Here is a 16,607-nt window from a genome sequence, read left to right on the forward strand (position 1 = left end):
TGACAACCATTTTGCCTTTTTTGCATTTCTTCTTCTTGGGAATGGCTTTGATCACTGCCTCCTGTACAATGTTATAAAGCTCCATTCATAGTTCTTCAGGTACTCTATCAGATCTAATCCCTTGAATCTATTTGTTACTCCATTGTATAATTGTAAGGGATTTAATTTAGGTCATACCTGAATGGTCTAGTGGTTTTCCCTACTTTCTTCCATTTAAGTCTGAAGTCTGCAATTAAGGAGTTCATGATCTGAGTCACAGTCAGCTCCTGGTCTTGTTTTTGCTGACAGTATAGAAATTCTCCATCTTTGGGTGCAAAGAATATAATCAATCTGATTTTGGTATTGACCATCTGGTGATGTCAGTGTATAGAGTCTTCTCTTGTTTTGTTGGAAGAGGGTGTTTGCTATGACCAGTGCCTTCTCTTGGCAAAATTCTGTTAGCCTTTGCCCTGCTTCATTTTGTACTCCAAAGCCAAATTTGCCTATTACTCCAGGTATCTCTTGACTTTCTACTTTTGCATTCCAATCCCCTCTGATGAAAAAGACATCTTTGTGGGGGGGGGGGGTTAGTTCTAGAAGATCTTGTACGTCTTCATAGAACTGTTCAACTTCAGCTTCTTTGGCATTAGTGGTTGGGGCATAGACTTGGATTACTGTGATACTGAATGGTTTGCCTTGGACACAGAGATCATTCTGCCATTTTTGAGATTGCATCCAAGTACTTCATTTCGGACTCCTATTGACTATGAGGGCCACCTCTATTTCTTCTAAGGGATTCTTGCCCACAGTAGTAGATATAATGATCTTCTGAATTAAATTTGCCGATTCCAGTCCATTTTAGTTCACTGATTCCTAAAATGTCAATGTTCACTCTTGCCATCTCCTGTTTGACCACTTCCAATTTATCTTGATTCATGGACCTAACATCCCAGGTTTCTATGCAATATTGTTCTTTACAGCATCAGACTTTACTCCCATCACCAGTCTCATCCACAACTGGGCATTGTTTTCACTTTGGCTCCACTTCTTCTCTTTCTGTTGTTATTTCTCCACTGATCTCCAGTAGCATATTGGGTACCTACTGACCTGGGGAGTTCATCCCTCAGTGTCCTACCTTTTTGCCTTTTCATACTGTTCATGGGCTTCTCAAGGCAAGAATACTGAAGTGGTTTGCCATTCCCTTCTCCAGTGGACCACGTTTTGTCAGAACTCTCCACCATGACCTGTCTGTCCTGGGTGGCCCTACACAGCATGGCTCATAGTTCCATTGAGTTAGACAAGGCTGTGGTCCACGTGATCAGTTTGGTTAGTTTTCTGTAATTATGGTTTCCACTCATGTCTACATCAAGTTATAATTCTTCTTTATATTATGTTCTATGTTATGACCATGTTGTGCCTGGTAGGGAGAATGAATGAGAGCCCTAAGTTCAGAGATGAATATCAGAGTCCCAACTGTTATGTTGCCTTAGGTTGTCATTAAAGAACCCAATATATGAGTCCCAATCAGAATTTCAGGGGAAGCAGGGGAGGCTATGAGCTGTCCAGGTGTGTTTGGTTGGAAGCATCCAACAAGAACAGGGAAACTCTCTGATACACAGTAAAAAAGCAGAGAGAGAGGCCCATCAGATACAAGCCACTGTGAGTCACACACTCGTCAACAGGCATGGTGCTTTCACCTACGTTAGTTCTGTAAATCTTACTAATTTGAATTTAAGGATGGTGGTTCTTTAGCCGGCAAGTCACTCTGGGAGCCTGAGGATTCATGTTTGTTCAGAAAGCTTTACAAGTGGATTCCTCTTCTGTTTGTCATGCATCTTTTTTTAAAAAAATTCTTTATTTATTTACTTGGCTGTGCCAGGTCTTATTGTGTGGCATGTGGGATCTAGTTCCCCTACCAGGGACTGAACCTGGGCCCTTCAGTGGTGTAGCTTGAAGTCTTAGCCACTGAATCACCAGGGGAGTCCGTGCCGTATACCTTTTTACTGTATCTCTCCCAGAGCTGTTTCTCTTGTAAAGGAAAATACCACATGTCCTTAGGGAGAAGAGTTAATGAATTTGCTATCTGAGGAGTCAATAATTAGATCCATGTTAAAAATATACATATGTCAGTCATATTAAATGAGAAAGGAAAGCAGTTGGTTGTTTGGGTAGACGGACAAAGATGAAGTATAAGCTTCTTGCCAACTGTAGACATGTGGTATGTAACAGACCTTCCGAGAATTCACTGAGTTAGAAGACCAAATCTAGGCCTCGACTTTTCAACAGCCTTCAAAAATTCTTTTTCCAAATCTCCAGGCCTACCCCTTTCAGTATTTCTCTGACTCAGAGGCTGGAATGTCATGAGAAATTCCTTTGCACATTGTGTCTCTATTGCCCTGATTTGCACATATAAGCTTTACTGCTCCTTCTCTATTAATTTGTTTTCTACTTTAACAGTAACCATTTATTCTGTTTGCTCCTTTTAGTCCGGTGCATTATTGTATTTAAATCTCCATTTCATTTCTTTCAACACCAGTGCTGTTAGTCACGTTCTGATCTTTGTAAAACTGTAGACTTAAGTTTCAAAGGAGGAGAAAAAAAGGAAACAGTCTGATATGTCCTTTGTTCTGAATTACTAAAGAGATCTCTTACACAGATACAGTAGAAAATTAGGCTCATTTCTAAAGCAAAGAAACGAGAAAGAGAGAGGGTAGCAGAGCTCTCACACAATCTAACACTTACACAATCTACACTTACAGAATCGAACGACTGGCCATCCAAAATGGAACGTTGCCTAAATGGCCCAGCTATGGGATTGTTGTGGGATGAATAACTCAAAAGAAAATTTTAAAAAGATAAGCCAATGCTGGTCCTCGAGTGTTTTTTTGTTTTTTTTTGAGTGAGAAACAAAATCTGTTTAAATCTGTTCTGGTTCTTAAATGTTTCTTCTGTTACAGTATTTGAGCTAGCTGTTGGATTTTTTTCTATTGTTTAGAATCCAAACGGAAAGATATGAGCAGGTTTTAAATGCAAACAAATACAGTTGTATCTATCAGTCACCATCTGACAGGGGCAGCTATTTTCTCAAGTATTCCAAATGGCTGACTCAGGCTAGGTTTACCTCCTAAATCTCCTCTGACTAGACGAGATCCTTCTGCCTACATGTCCAAATCCAACACTCCAGTCAGGCCTCCAGCACTTCTTGCTTTGACTTTGCCAGAGTCTTCTAACGGGTTCCTCTGACCCCAGTCAGATCCCTTTAAGCCTCACTCCACATGCTGCCAGCGTGCTATTTATGAAACACAAATTGAACTCCTCAGCAGGTACCTCAGAAGTTAGCTAGAACCCTGGCTCCTCAGCCAGGCATCCAGGTCCTAAGTGATCTGGACTGGCCTACCTCTCCACCGTTATCTTGACATGGGCATTGTGTGTGTGTGTACGTGTGTGTGTGTATGTGCCTAGTTGGTCAGTCATGTCCAGTTCTTTGTAACCCCACGGACTGTAGCCCACCAGGCTTCTCTGTTCATGGAATTTTGAGGCAAGAATATCTAAGTGGGTTCCATTTCCTACTCCAGGGCATCTTCCTGACCCAGGGATCGAACCTACGTCTCCTGCATTGGCAGGCGAGTTCCTTACCACCTGGGAAGTCCGACATGTGCATTATACTCTGACAATTCTAGGATATCACTTGGAGTATTCTTCTTACCTTTGACTAACTGGAACATTCCTTCAGTACCACTTTCTGGAAAGCAACTAGGCAATTTGAATTTGTAACCTTAGAAACAAAGAAATGATCTAAAATGTAACTAAGGTCCACACACACATAGCTATTTATCACAGCCTTATTTATAACAGCAAATAAAAGTATATGGGTATGGAGGAGAAAACAACATAACTGTCCCAAAATAGTCAAATTACGGCCTAGGGGATATTATATATCAATTAAAAATGACACTGAGAAAGTTTGAAACACATGGAAAATGTTTATTGTAGAAAGGACTTAAGGTGACTGAAGAGATTCAGATATCCAAAAGGATGCCAAAAAAAAGCAGAAGAAAGAAAAATAAGAATAGAGACATAAAACAGAGTCAGGGATGAAGCTAAAAAGTCCCTTTTGGCTATGAGATGGACTACAGATTTGGCTGTTGGCTTTCTATCAACAAAACATGAAAAAAATTTTGGAAAACAGCACAATTTTGTATCCACAGCATAAAAACATTCTCCCTCTCAGGAGAAAGTCAGGTATTACATGTGTGAACTGCTCTGGCAAGTCCTCACAATCAAATCAGAGTAGAAAATCCTAACAAGAGTTACAATGGCAAAATTCCTAAGATTGCTTCTTTCAGTAATTCCTGAAAAAATCAGTGGCAATTGCACTAGTTAACTCAATTCTCTTGTAAAAAGCAAATATGAGCACCTTCTTAATTTTCTGTGATTCTACTTTGTTACAGAAATCCATTTGAGAGAAACAAAAGACAGAATTATACTTCAGTATAATTTTAAGTCATACTTCTGATACACTTAATGAGTTTAAATTTGTACTCACTAAAAAAATACCCAAGGTCCAGTTAATCTAGTTGGATAATCAAAAACAGACATCAGAATGAATGATTAAGGGGCAGGAGTAGAAATAGGGAGATCAGGGAGAAGGCCATCACAGAAAGCCAGAGAAGAATGGATGGTGGTAAGAGTGGTCAGTAATAGTAAGAGGAACAATAACAGCTCTAATAATAGTGATAAGAGTAGCATCATATTAGTATTGTAATAATAGTAATAATGGGGCTTCCCAGGTGGCTCAGTGGTAAAGAATTTGCCTGCCAATGCAGGAGACACAAATTCAATCCCTGGGTTGGGAAGATCCCCTAGAGAAAGAAATAGCAACCCACCCCAGTATTCTTGTCTGGAGAATCTCCAGAGAATCTCTTCTCTGGAGAACAGAGAAGCATGGCAGGCTACATTCCACGGGGTCACAAAGAGTCAGATACAACTGAGCAACTAAACCACGACAAATAGCACTAATAACAATACCAGAAATCTGTAAAATTATTATTCACCATCTGTTTTTGAATTGAATATATAAAAATCAATTTTTAGCTAAGCAACTTAAATTAGATTCTTGAGTGAAAATCTAATTCATCCATTGACATTGTCTTCTGTTAATAAAAATCAAGCCGAAATTAAAACATACACACACAAAACTCTAGACTGGGGGAATGGAGAGTTAATAATGTTATTAAAGTTTAATGGCTACAGAGTTTCAGTTTGGAAAGATGAAGTTCTTCTGGAGATGAATGTACTGATGGTATGCTGTAACCCACTGAAATATAAACTTAAAAATGGTTAAAATGGTGGGGGAGGTTCAAGAGGAAGGTGACATAGGTATACCTATGGCTGATTCATGTTGATATTTGGCAGAAACCAACATAACACTGTAAAACATTTATCCTCCAAATAAAAATAACTAAATCTCATTAAAAAAATTGCTAAAATGATCAATTTTATGCTATGTATATTTTACTACATGCACACATACACACCCCCTTCCAGAAATCTCTAACAGGTGAGATTGTTTAGGACAAAACAATCCTATTGTGAAGAGTGAGGAGCCCAACAAGCCATGGACCTGCAGAGCTGCTCACTGACCTCGTTCCCTGGCTCCAAAATACACACAAAGACCCTAGAAAAAGTGCTGGCAGTTTTGACAACAGCGCCTCCTACAGAACCCTCCAGGAAGCACCATCTACAAACCGTTAACCACAGGAGGCAATCTGAAGGGACATTTTGTGTACAGACTGGTTAAATGCTTGAGGTGCAGCTATCTAAGATATTAACTTGGGTTTTAGAGGATTTTATTTGTAATCCAACTGTGAAAATAATGAGCCAGCAAGACACGCTGCCTCCACGGGCCATTATTATCCAAACTATTGTCTGTCTAGGCTAAACTGCTTTTCTCTCTTAGGGGCTGGGATGACGAGACATGAATAGCTCATCAATGGGTTACTAATGAATGAGATGAAGGGAGTTAGGACACACTCCGGGTTTACGTCAGCTGACAATTCTGATGGGCCCACAAAATGGCCCTGATTCTTGAGGAATAAGAGCCAACATCTCACGGTCTTTGGTTGATTTATTCAACTTAGACATTGATCAATTTCTGCCTATGGAGTCGGAAAGTCAAAATGAGCCACAAATAACTTAATACTATTTCTAGCAAATTCTTTTAATGCTAAGTAAAAAGAGCAGGATATTAAAAGAGAAAGTGAAAGTGAAAGTCACTCAGTCATGTCTGACTTTTTGCGACCCCACAGACTATACAGCCCATGGAGTTCTCCAGGCCAGAATACTGGAGTGGGTAGCCTTTCCCTTCTCCAGGGGATCTTCCCAACCCAGGGATCAAACCCAGGTCTCCCACATTGCAGGTGGATTCTTTACCAGCTGAACCACAAGGGAAGCATTAAAAGAGAAGGATATTAATTGCTGTTGACAGCCGTATCTCAAACTTGCACAAAATAGGCATAGGAAATAAAAGGAAATGATAAAAGTGTTAGCAGTGGATCCCTGTATGAGGAAGTTACACAGATGATTAAATATTTATCCATTTTACAAATTTTCTAAAATGAGGATGTAATGGGCAAAACAACCATGGTTAGAAAATATGAAGACATCTCACTTGTTTCTGTGCTGTGCTGGGCTCAGTCGTGTCTGACTCTTTGCGACCCCATGGACTATACAGCCCACCAGTCTCCTCCGTCCATGGGGTTCTTCAGGCGAGACTACTGGAGTGGGTTGCCATTTCCTCCTCCAGGGGATCTTCCTGACCCAGGGATTGAACCCATGTCTCCTGCATTGTAGGTGGATTCTTTCCTGACTGAGCCATCAGAGAAGCCCCTTTAAATCTATAGAGGCTTCCCTAACTTCCTGTGCCTGGTACTAGTTCCTCCAGATTTTTAATTTGTTTTGCTATTATTGCTGTGTATATGATCCTGTGTGCTGTGACCAGTTAGTTAAATCCCCATCTCTCTCTCACTAGCCTGACTCCCTTTCAAGCAGGGACCATCCCATCTACCTTTTCATTTCTGGTACTTCACACTATTCCTGGTAAACAAAAGAAATGTTTGTTGTTTCAAATAAAGCATTTAGTTACTAAAAAGAATATGGCAAGGGTTTGCTTGTTGCCAAGGAGCTTTATAATTTTTCCTGAATTGTAGGGCTGAGTTTGCAAACAAAGGGAAAGACAGTAGATGAAACTAGTGTCTTCCCAAATTAGTGATAATGCTTTAGCAATAAAATAGAAATAGGAAAGAACTGTATAGGCAACTTAGAGAAAGGATGCGTACATTGTTTTGTTTTTATTTTTTATTTTCAATCTTTTTTTTTTTTGGCCTTGCCCTGTGTGGGATCTTAGTTCCCTCACCAGGGTTTGAACCCGAGCTCCCTGCACTGGAAGGGTGGAATCTTTACCACTGGACCACAAGGGAAATTCTGCTTTGTTTTTAAAAAATGTTTAATCTTTTATTTTTTTTCCATTTATTTTTATTAGTTGGAGGCTAATTACTTTACAATATTGTAGTGGTTTTTGCCATACATTGATATGAATCAGCCATGGATTTACATGTGTTTCCCATCCTGAACCCCCCTCCCACCTCCCCAGGACACCAGCCCCAAGCACTTGTCTCATGCATCCAACCTGGACTGGTGATCTATGGCAAACAGGGACTTTTGCCCTGCCCAAGGAGATCATGCTCTTTCTGCGACACTGCATTTGAAATTGGGGAGTTAAATAGATTGAGATGAATAACCATTGAAGGACAGTACGGACACCATAGGATAAAAGCCATGGAAGACTCAGAAAGCCCAGCTTATTCTCTGGACAAGAGAAGGCAACAGAACTTCAGTGAGATCTGTTTTGTGGCTAAAAATCATAATTGCAAGTTCAAACTTGAGTCACAAAAGCCAGCCTAAAAATATAGTGAATTGTATGCTTTGGCATAGGTATGCTACAGCAAAACCGGAGTTCCTTGGAAAATATCTTAGTGGTATATTAGGATCAACTCCAAACCTCAAAAGTTAGATCTGAGGTGTTCTGTGTGCAGCTGTGGGTCCTTCCCTCACATTAAATGTGTGTGTCTAGGCTCACCCCGTGGATTAGCTTGCTTTCAAGTGCTAGAGTAGGACCCTACTTAGAAAGAACAAAGGGGAAGAAGTGGTACATGAAGATGTGCATAATTTAACTTTAACAATCATCATGACTACAAAGAGGAAGGATCATTTATTAATTCATCCTAATTGTGCAAGTGCCTTTAAAAGAGAGACACAGCCAAGAGAATGATCTTCCAAAAGTCATGGTACAAGTGATGCATGATTTGGAAAGACTCCCTGCAAGGTAACTATAGAGAAGAGGGGCGCCCAGCATGTCAGGAATTAGGAGGCCACAATAAAGTGGGTGAGAGAAGACAGACAATATGCTGGAACATTTTTTTAAACAGTTTGTATTCCAAGGAGATGCAAAGAATTCTGTGGATGAGTCAGCCTGGAAATAATGGGAAAGAAGAGTCTACGAGGTTCATAGGAGCAAAGGCTTAATAATGCCCCAGAGGAAATTATCTAGCAAAAAGCAAATGCCAGTGCATTTGTTTGATAACATCCATTAGTGCAAACTGTCTGGCAGAGACCAGCAACAGGCATAAAAATATCTTGATTTTAAAAGCCGCATGGAAAAATTGGAGGAGCTCTTCAAAGAGTAGGACTGGGTGGCGAGACTAAGATCAAACACTAACTATAACCTGCGTTTGGTAATGCTTGATATATTTTGTTATTTAAAGCAGGGCCCAAAGGAAGGAACAAAGACAGATGGACAGGGAGGAACTTGAAGCAGAAAGAATCAAGGAATGAACTGAGAAACAAATGATGACACAAGAAAGAGGAGCCTGAGGCCAGACTGAACTGACCTGGGGCAAGGGCTAGCATCAATAAAATGAAAGTTCCTAAAGTTCTGTGTGTGTGTGTGACAAATATTAAAGTGCTATTTTTGTCTTGGTTAATATTTCCAAAAAAATACTATAAAAGGAGATCTGGAAAAATATACCACAGCCATCTAAATACTGCTAAAGCAATGTAATTTGTCATAATTAAAAACTGAAATCAGCCAAATGGTCCACAACAGGAGGATGGTAAATTACACTGTGGTATGTCTATGACCTGGATATTATGCAGCCTCTAGCAATTATATGCAGTCACATAAAATATACTCATGAAAGAGCCCTCAGTGAACCAGCTGTTTTATACAGTATGAATGAAAGAACTAAAGTAAGCCTAAATATGTCCTTAAAACAGATTTTCTTAATTATATTTGTAAAGTTCTTTGGATTTTCAGGTAAAAGATGCCCCTGAACTTTAATTTTAGCTTTGGCTATTTTTTATTACTAGGAGCCTCACAGGGCACTAAGCCATCTCCAAAGGAAAGTAAAAGCAAGTACTTTCCTTGCCTATAGCTAGGAGGCTTTATAAAACTCCTAATAAAATACTGCAGAGGGAACGATGCTATCTGGAGAGGCTCTCTGCAGTTCACTTATCACCATCCTTGGCCAGTGTTTCAAGAAATCATCAAGCAAATACCAAGTATAATGTCTATAGAGAGAACTTATCTATAGTACCCTCACATGAAGGCCACTGCCAAGCCTTGATGTATCCGTTTATGACTTGTTCTAGAGATGGTCAAGCATCTCTAAGGAAAGCGAATCCCACTTGAAGGCTTCAGCTGGGGCCACCAGAGTGCACTTTCTGCAGGCCTGTTCTCCTACCGATCAATTTGCGTGAGAGCATTTCAAGCCCATTCACTCCCCTTGGAGTGTGTGCATCTATTTAAGTATCTTGTTCCTTTTTGTCACTTCTCTGTCACTTTGGGATTATTAAACTCATTCCTCTAAGGCATGATTTCTTTTGTGTTTCTAATAAATAGTTCTTAGCATCGCATTGTTTTCTGACCAAATGAATTGTTTTATATCTTGGTGGTATCTGTTTTCTACTTTAGTTACTTAAATACCCTGAGAATTTTAAAAGGCAGGATTTCTAAGAGAAGAATATTTCTCTAAGGCAGAATTTAACTTATATTTTTAGGACACTTATGTAGATGCAAAAACACTAAAGAAGCTTTAAGCAACTTTAAGATATTTTATTGAAGTATTTAAATTTGTTTAATTTGAATTGTATAAAAAGAATCTAGAGAAGGACTAGAGTTCTATGAGAATCACCCAGGCAGTTTTCCAACTACACCTGTTGACATTCTACCCTAGGTTCTAGAAGTTTGGAGGTTTCTGCCACAGTCTCTTCTTGTCAGCAAAAAATAAAGGAAAATGAAACCTGCCTTTGGCTTCCTGCCCACTCCTGACTATATTCTGGCTGCTGATCCCTTCATGATCATCCAGAAGACATTTTTAAGAGTTTATTATTTTAATTAAAATAGCACTTGTAAAAGCGGGGATGATTCTGAATATTCCAGGTCTGCTGTTAACAAAAACCTGACCTTGGAGCTACATGGTCCAACTGTGCATCATGAGGTTCTAGGTCACGGAGCCTTAGTTTGGTATGAAGAGGATGGGAAAACAGTGCTCATTTCACAAGACAGAATGTTTCCAAGGAGAAAGGTTATACAAAACCAATCAGGGTGCTGGTTCTTTCTTCCTGAACCCCAGCAGTGTTTGGGCAGACTGACCTTGCAGGGCTAGGCCAAGCAGGTTGGAACCAGAGAGGCCCCAGTCAAAAGCAGGCAGCTAGCCACTCACCGGCAGGGCAAGATCCGGACGATATCGTTGGGCTTGTACCCCTCAATACAAACGGCACAGTTGTCAAAATCAGGCTCCGTTTCCTGCAACAGAGAAAGCACAGATGAGCCTGCTTTGCAAGCTTCAACTTCTGTAAACACACAAGTAACAAGCCAAAGGAGAGTTTGCCTGGAGCAGGGCTTTCAACTGTCTCAAAGCTGGCTGTCTTAATCCATAATTTATTATGCACTGGTTTAGTTTCTATTCCTTCCAACCTCCACTTTTTGTTTCCTGGTTCCACGGCAAGAGCTTTGATGAGGAAATCATTTTTTAATGTACCATTACTAATCATGCTACTTATTATAATCAGAGGTGACAACGTAAAGTCTCAAGGATGAGAGAAATACTCTTCATGGAGACTCATCAAAATGATATTTAATCTATCATTCCTTGGGAATCTAATGTATACAACTCTAAAATAGTGGTTCCAGCTTTCTTTTCAAATACTTACATCTCTTTCAACACCCTGTAATACATTACTTATGTAACAGTCCTTGTTCTTTTATTATTCTGTTTGAGGAGAAAAAAAGTACTGAAAAAATATGCTTTAAACTTAGTGATGCTTTTAAAATGAATTTTATCCTATTAAGCTCAAAGGTATTTTTATATAGCTGAAAACCAGTAGCACCTAATTAGTGAGACAAATCAATTATTCACACTAGAGACAACACCTCAAATACAAGTGGCTGTGAATCTCTTACAGTGGCTCAAGCAGCCCCACATTCATGGACTGCAATCCACTGCTCTAAAATTTCTCCTGGGGGAAAAAACTCTCCTGGGGAGAACAGAGGTCTTTAGAGGCCTGTGGGCCCAGACCAGCTTGCACTGTGGTCCTTCCTTAGGATATGCTTCTGCTTTTGGCTTTATGTCATCATCCTACAGCTAGAGAGTTCTAGAATGACTGTACTGGAATAAGTTCTGCTGTCATAACTTTGGGGTTCTGGAAACTTGGTTTCAGGGGGACTAAATATGCTTCTTGCATTTTTTTTTATTGTTGTTTAGTTGCTAAATAGTGTCTGACTCTTTGTGACCCCATGGACTGTAGCCCGCCAGGCTCCTCTATTCATGGAATTCTCCAGGTAAGAATACTGAAGTGAGTTGCCATTTCCTTCTCCAGTGGATCTTCCTGACCCAGGGACTGAGCCCACATCTGCATTAGTATGTGGATTCTTTACCACTGAGCCACCAGCATTAACTGCAGACTTAAGTGGAATACATCACTCAGCACCTAACACTGCTTTTTGTGCAAGGATTCATGGAAAAATTTTCTTAAGTCATAATTCCAGAAACAGTCATTTCATTTTTATCTAGTGGGACACTGGAATAAGGTACTTAGATTTGTTTGAATATTGAATATTTTTTCCTTTGCATTGGCTGCCATAAAGCCCCAACCTAAATTTCGGACCCATGTCTATTTTTCATTTCAGGTAACGAATCTATGTACTATTTCATCCTGGTTTTATCTACTTTTCCTAAACTTACTTTTTAATTTCTCATATTTTTTCTTCAATGACTTTACGGTCCCATGGTATGCACTTTACAAACTGCCTTAAATTATATTTAATAATGGTGGGTATAATAACAGATGCTTATAGGAAAACTATTAGCATGTATTTCCCTTCCTCATCTTCTTATCTACATTGGTTGCTAGGAAACTCAGAAGCTTTAAATAGCTCCTCACCAAAAAGAAAAGACTTTGCCAACAAAGGTCCACATAGTCAAAGCTATGGTTTTTCCACCAGTCATGTGAGAGTTGGACATAAAGAAGGCTGAGCACCAAAGAATTGATGTTTCTGGACTGTGGGGTTGGGGAATACTCTTGAGAGTCCCTTGGACAGCAAGGAGATCAAACAAATCAGTCCCAAAGGAAATCAACCCTGAATATTCATTGGAAGAACTGATGCTGAAACTGAAGCTCCAATATTTTGGCCACCTGATGCAAAGAACCAACTCATTGGAAAAGACCCTGATGCTGGGAAAGATTGAGGGCAGGAGGGAAAGGGAGTGACAGAGGATGATTTGGTTGGACAGCATCACCACCAACTCAGTGGTCATGAGTTTGAGCAAACTCCAGGAGACAGTGAGGGACAGGGAAGCCTGGCATGCTTCAGTCCACTGGGTCGCAAACAGTCAGACATGACTTTAGAAACTGAACAATAGCAACAACAAAAAGAAAAAAGGCTGTTACCTTGTCACCCTTCTTGATGGTCCTGACCTGAAGCTTGCTGATTGCTTTCTTTGCAGCATCTCCCAGTCGACGCTGAAAAACCAAAAGCTGCTCGTTAGTAATAAAGACTTGTCATTCTTAACTTCTTGTCTGATAGCATTCAGTAAACCAGGGCAGCTATCTCTGAAATCATGCACAAGTGGTAGGAATGTTAACGAAGATGGGTGGAGGAGATGGGGCAGTGACCTCTGTGCAAAGCGGCTTGGCTCACTGTGGTCTATTAAAGAGTTCAGTCATCGAGAGAAGCTCTTCATGCCTGATGTTAAGCAAACGGAAGATGACGTGGGAAGATTTTGTCCCACAGTGACTCCAGTGCAGGTCGTATCCATGCAGAGAAGGAAAAAAGTTCCATAATTTGCCACACTCTAGCCACTCAGTTTGTGACATGGAGATAGCCAGTCTGGAGTAGTTGGAATAGTTTTCATCTTTTGTTCAAAATCAGGGTTTATTGCTTTCATATTCCTTTCAATTTGGAATTTTAAGCAGTTTGCTTTGCTATATATCAATCTAGACTTATATTTGGTTTGTACTGCTCTATCTAGCATCATTGACTCAATGGACATGAATCTGAGCAAACTCCAGGAGATAGTGAAAGACAGGGAAGCCTGGCGTGCTGCAGCCCATGGGGTCATAGAGACACAACTTAAGTGACTGAACAACAACAAATTCTATCCCATCACTTTCTTACATGCCAATTTCACCTCCAATGTGTGTGTGAGTATACATATAGTGAAACTGAAGTCGCTCAGTCGTGTCTGACTCTTTGCGACCCTATGGACTGTAGCCTCTGTCCATGGGATTTTCCAGGCAAGAGTACTGGAGTGGGCTGCCATTTCCTTCTCCAGAGGATCTTCCCAACCCAGGGATTGAACCTGGGCCTCCCACAATGTAGGCAGATGCTTTACCATCTGAGGCACCAGGGAAGTCCATATACATAAAGGAAAATACATAAATCATACATATACAGTTTAGCAAATAATTAAAACGCAAACACCTGAGTAACTACCATCACTCATGTTAAGAAACAATGTATTATGTAGTCCTTTTTTTTTAATAGAGAATGTTACTATCCTAATGACCCCTGCAGTAATGCAATAATAGAGCAAATTTGGAAGAGTGGCAGAAGGAGAAGATGGGGAGAGAATTATGTTTTAATCTTTCAAGGAAAAAAATTAGTTTGCTTGTGTGCTTGTGAATTTTCCATATGTTGTTATCTTCTTAGGCATGTGTACTTCTAGTTTGTGACAGATGTGCGTTTGCAGCAGTGAAACATACTTGAAGGACTAAGATAAATGGGGCAAACATTTAAACAGAATAATCACTTGTTTTCACTAACTTTGTTCCTTTTGAAATAACAGTCAAGCTTCTCTCTTTTCTTTAAAGTAGCACATACTACCCTGGTGACTCAGTGGTAAAGAATCTGCCTGCCAGAGCAGAAAACGTGGGTTCAATCCCTGGGTCAGGAAGAACCCCTGGAGGAGGAAATGGCTACCCATTCCAGTACTCTTGCCTGGGAAATCCCATGGACAGAGGAGCCTGGCGGGCTACAGTCCATGGGGTTGCAAAGAGTCGGACACGACTGAGCGACTGAGCATGTAATGAACAGTTAGCGTAGCCTAAGTACCATGCTAAAACTTTATATACAATATCAGCTTTCCCTTACAACAACCCCATGAGAAAAACAGTATTTTATAGAATGAACTGGGACTTAAGTAAACTGTTTACTATCACAGAGTTAGGACAGGTAAGCAAAACTTACATACATGTCTTTTGAGGAGAAAAAGGATCATATTTTGGCAGAGATTGATGAAGGATATAAAGTCTGCACTTTCAGGGGAAGAAGAGATGATCTAGATAGCTGGAAAATGTGGAAAACCAGCTTCTGAAAAATAGACGATAACTCAGGGACCTGGGAGAACTAGGCTTTGCTTTGTTTTTCTGTAGGAGTTCTGGACTAACAAAATAAAAGGAAAAGCACTGTAAAGTTTTAAAAAATGCTATAACCATTTGCAGGTAGCCAAATCTTGTCAATATAAGCATGTTTCCATTTCTTCTTAAGTGTCATGAAAATCAGGGATACTGACTTCTGAACGAAAACCATTGTTTCATTTTCAACAATTTTCAAACAACTAGTTTGGGTTTCTAAAATGCAGACTAATCAGAGAAAGACATAAACATTCTTAATAAAATGGCCCATATAAGGTAGTTGTTACTTTGGTAGTTGATCTCTTAAATCTTTGGGTTTTTAACTGCACTGAGTATAAGTGAGTGGGAATTCTATAGGCTGTGCTCAAACCAAGTCTTACACATAGTCTGAAGAGAGAATCTAGAGACTGAAACCCAAAGTCCATCACAGAACAGACTCTTTCCTTTGTGGTTCTCAGAAATGCAGAGTGATATGATGCCAATAGAGCAGACGTAGGGACCACCTCAGGTTTGTGTGGGCCTTTTGTTTCAGGTAAGGATTACTCTCCCTTCTCCAGGGGGCTCCTACAGACTTTCTCTAACCCAACCAGATTCAAATCATATTACACATTTCATTAAAAATTGTCAGGAGTTGAGACATCTTGGTAATTAGACGTATTCATCAATTTGATTGAAAAAGGTAAAAGAAAATATTTACCAAGGTTATTGGTTCCTTGACAACAATGAAGATAAACAGCGTTATGGAAAATAAACACAGAACCATTTATTAGAAAACTAAAGTCTGACATAAATACCAACAAGGATGGTAAACAATGACAGACTCCAATTCAACTCCAGATGTATAATTTAGTTAGCTCCTACGTACTTACGAAACCGAGAAAAAGACATTCCCCTCTTGTCCTTCTCTCATTATAAAGAGAAATGCAGTCAAGGTGAGAAAAAACTAGGAATAAGTACGCCAAAACACAGCATCAAACGAGTTTATGTTACTCCTATTTCATTTGGTTGAATAAATCTGTATTATGTGCTTAGTCACTCAGTCGTGTCTAACTCTTTGCAATCCCATGGACTGTAGCCCTCCAGGATGCTCTGTCCATGGGATTTTCCAGGCAAGAATACAGGAGTGGGTTGCCATTCCCTTCTCCAGGAGATCTTCCTGACCTAGGGATCGAATCCAGGTGTCCCGCATGGCAGGCAGATTCTTTACCATCTGAGCCATCAGGGAAGCCCTAATTCCGTAATGTAACTGCCCCCCCCCCTCTTTTTTCCCTGACTATGTTTTACAGTCATTGATTATTATCATTACTGCCTTAACCAAGCAGAAAAATAACTAGGTGTTTTCATGTTCTAGGTGAAGAGAGGACATCATAGACATAAACAGAATCGTCCCAGCTGTGTGAAGGCTTGCGTGGCCACGGCTGACTCTGACACTTCCTCACTTGCTCTCCTACATGATAATGATCCTTCCAGGTCTGCTGGATGGGACAGAGATCATTGCACAGCCAGTCCAATCAATTTCTATGATGTAGATCACCCCTCCATCTGGCTAGAGAGATAGATAAAAGATGCAGACTATTTTGGCGGCCACGGTGACCCCACAAGGTGATGGCTTACAGTTGCTTATGCACACATGCCATAGGGTAAAATCATCACCA

At 40.1% G+C, this 16,607-nt stretch overlaps 1 protein-coding gene across 1 annotated transcript in view; it reads right to left on the minus strand.

Moving 5' to 3' along the window:
• RNF150 (ring finger protein 150) overlaps window positions 1–16,607 on the minus strand; it is a 263,115-nt gene that overhangs the window by 76,798 nt on the left and 169,710 nt on the right. The window contains exons 3-4 of the mRNA XM_043902483.1: window positions 12,988–13,059; window positions 10,761–10,843 (exon numbers count right to left, since the gene is read on the minus strand). Of these exons, the coding sequence (XP_043758418.1) occupies window positions 10,761–10,843; window positions 12,988–13,059 (155 nt within the window). The remainder of the gene's footprint in view (window positions 1–10,760; window positions 10,844–12,987; window positions 13,060–16,607) is intronic.

This window comes from Cervus elaphus, chromosome 5 (assembly GCF_910594005.1).
Source record: "Cervus elaphus chromosome 5, mCerEla1.1, whole genome shotgun sequence".
Classification (NCBI taxonomy): Eukaryota; Metazoa; Chordata; class Mammalia; order Artiodactyla; family Cervidae; genus Cervus; species Cervus elaphus.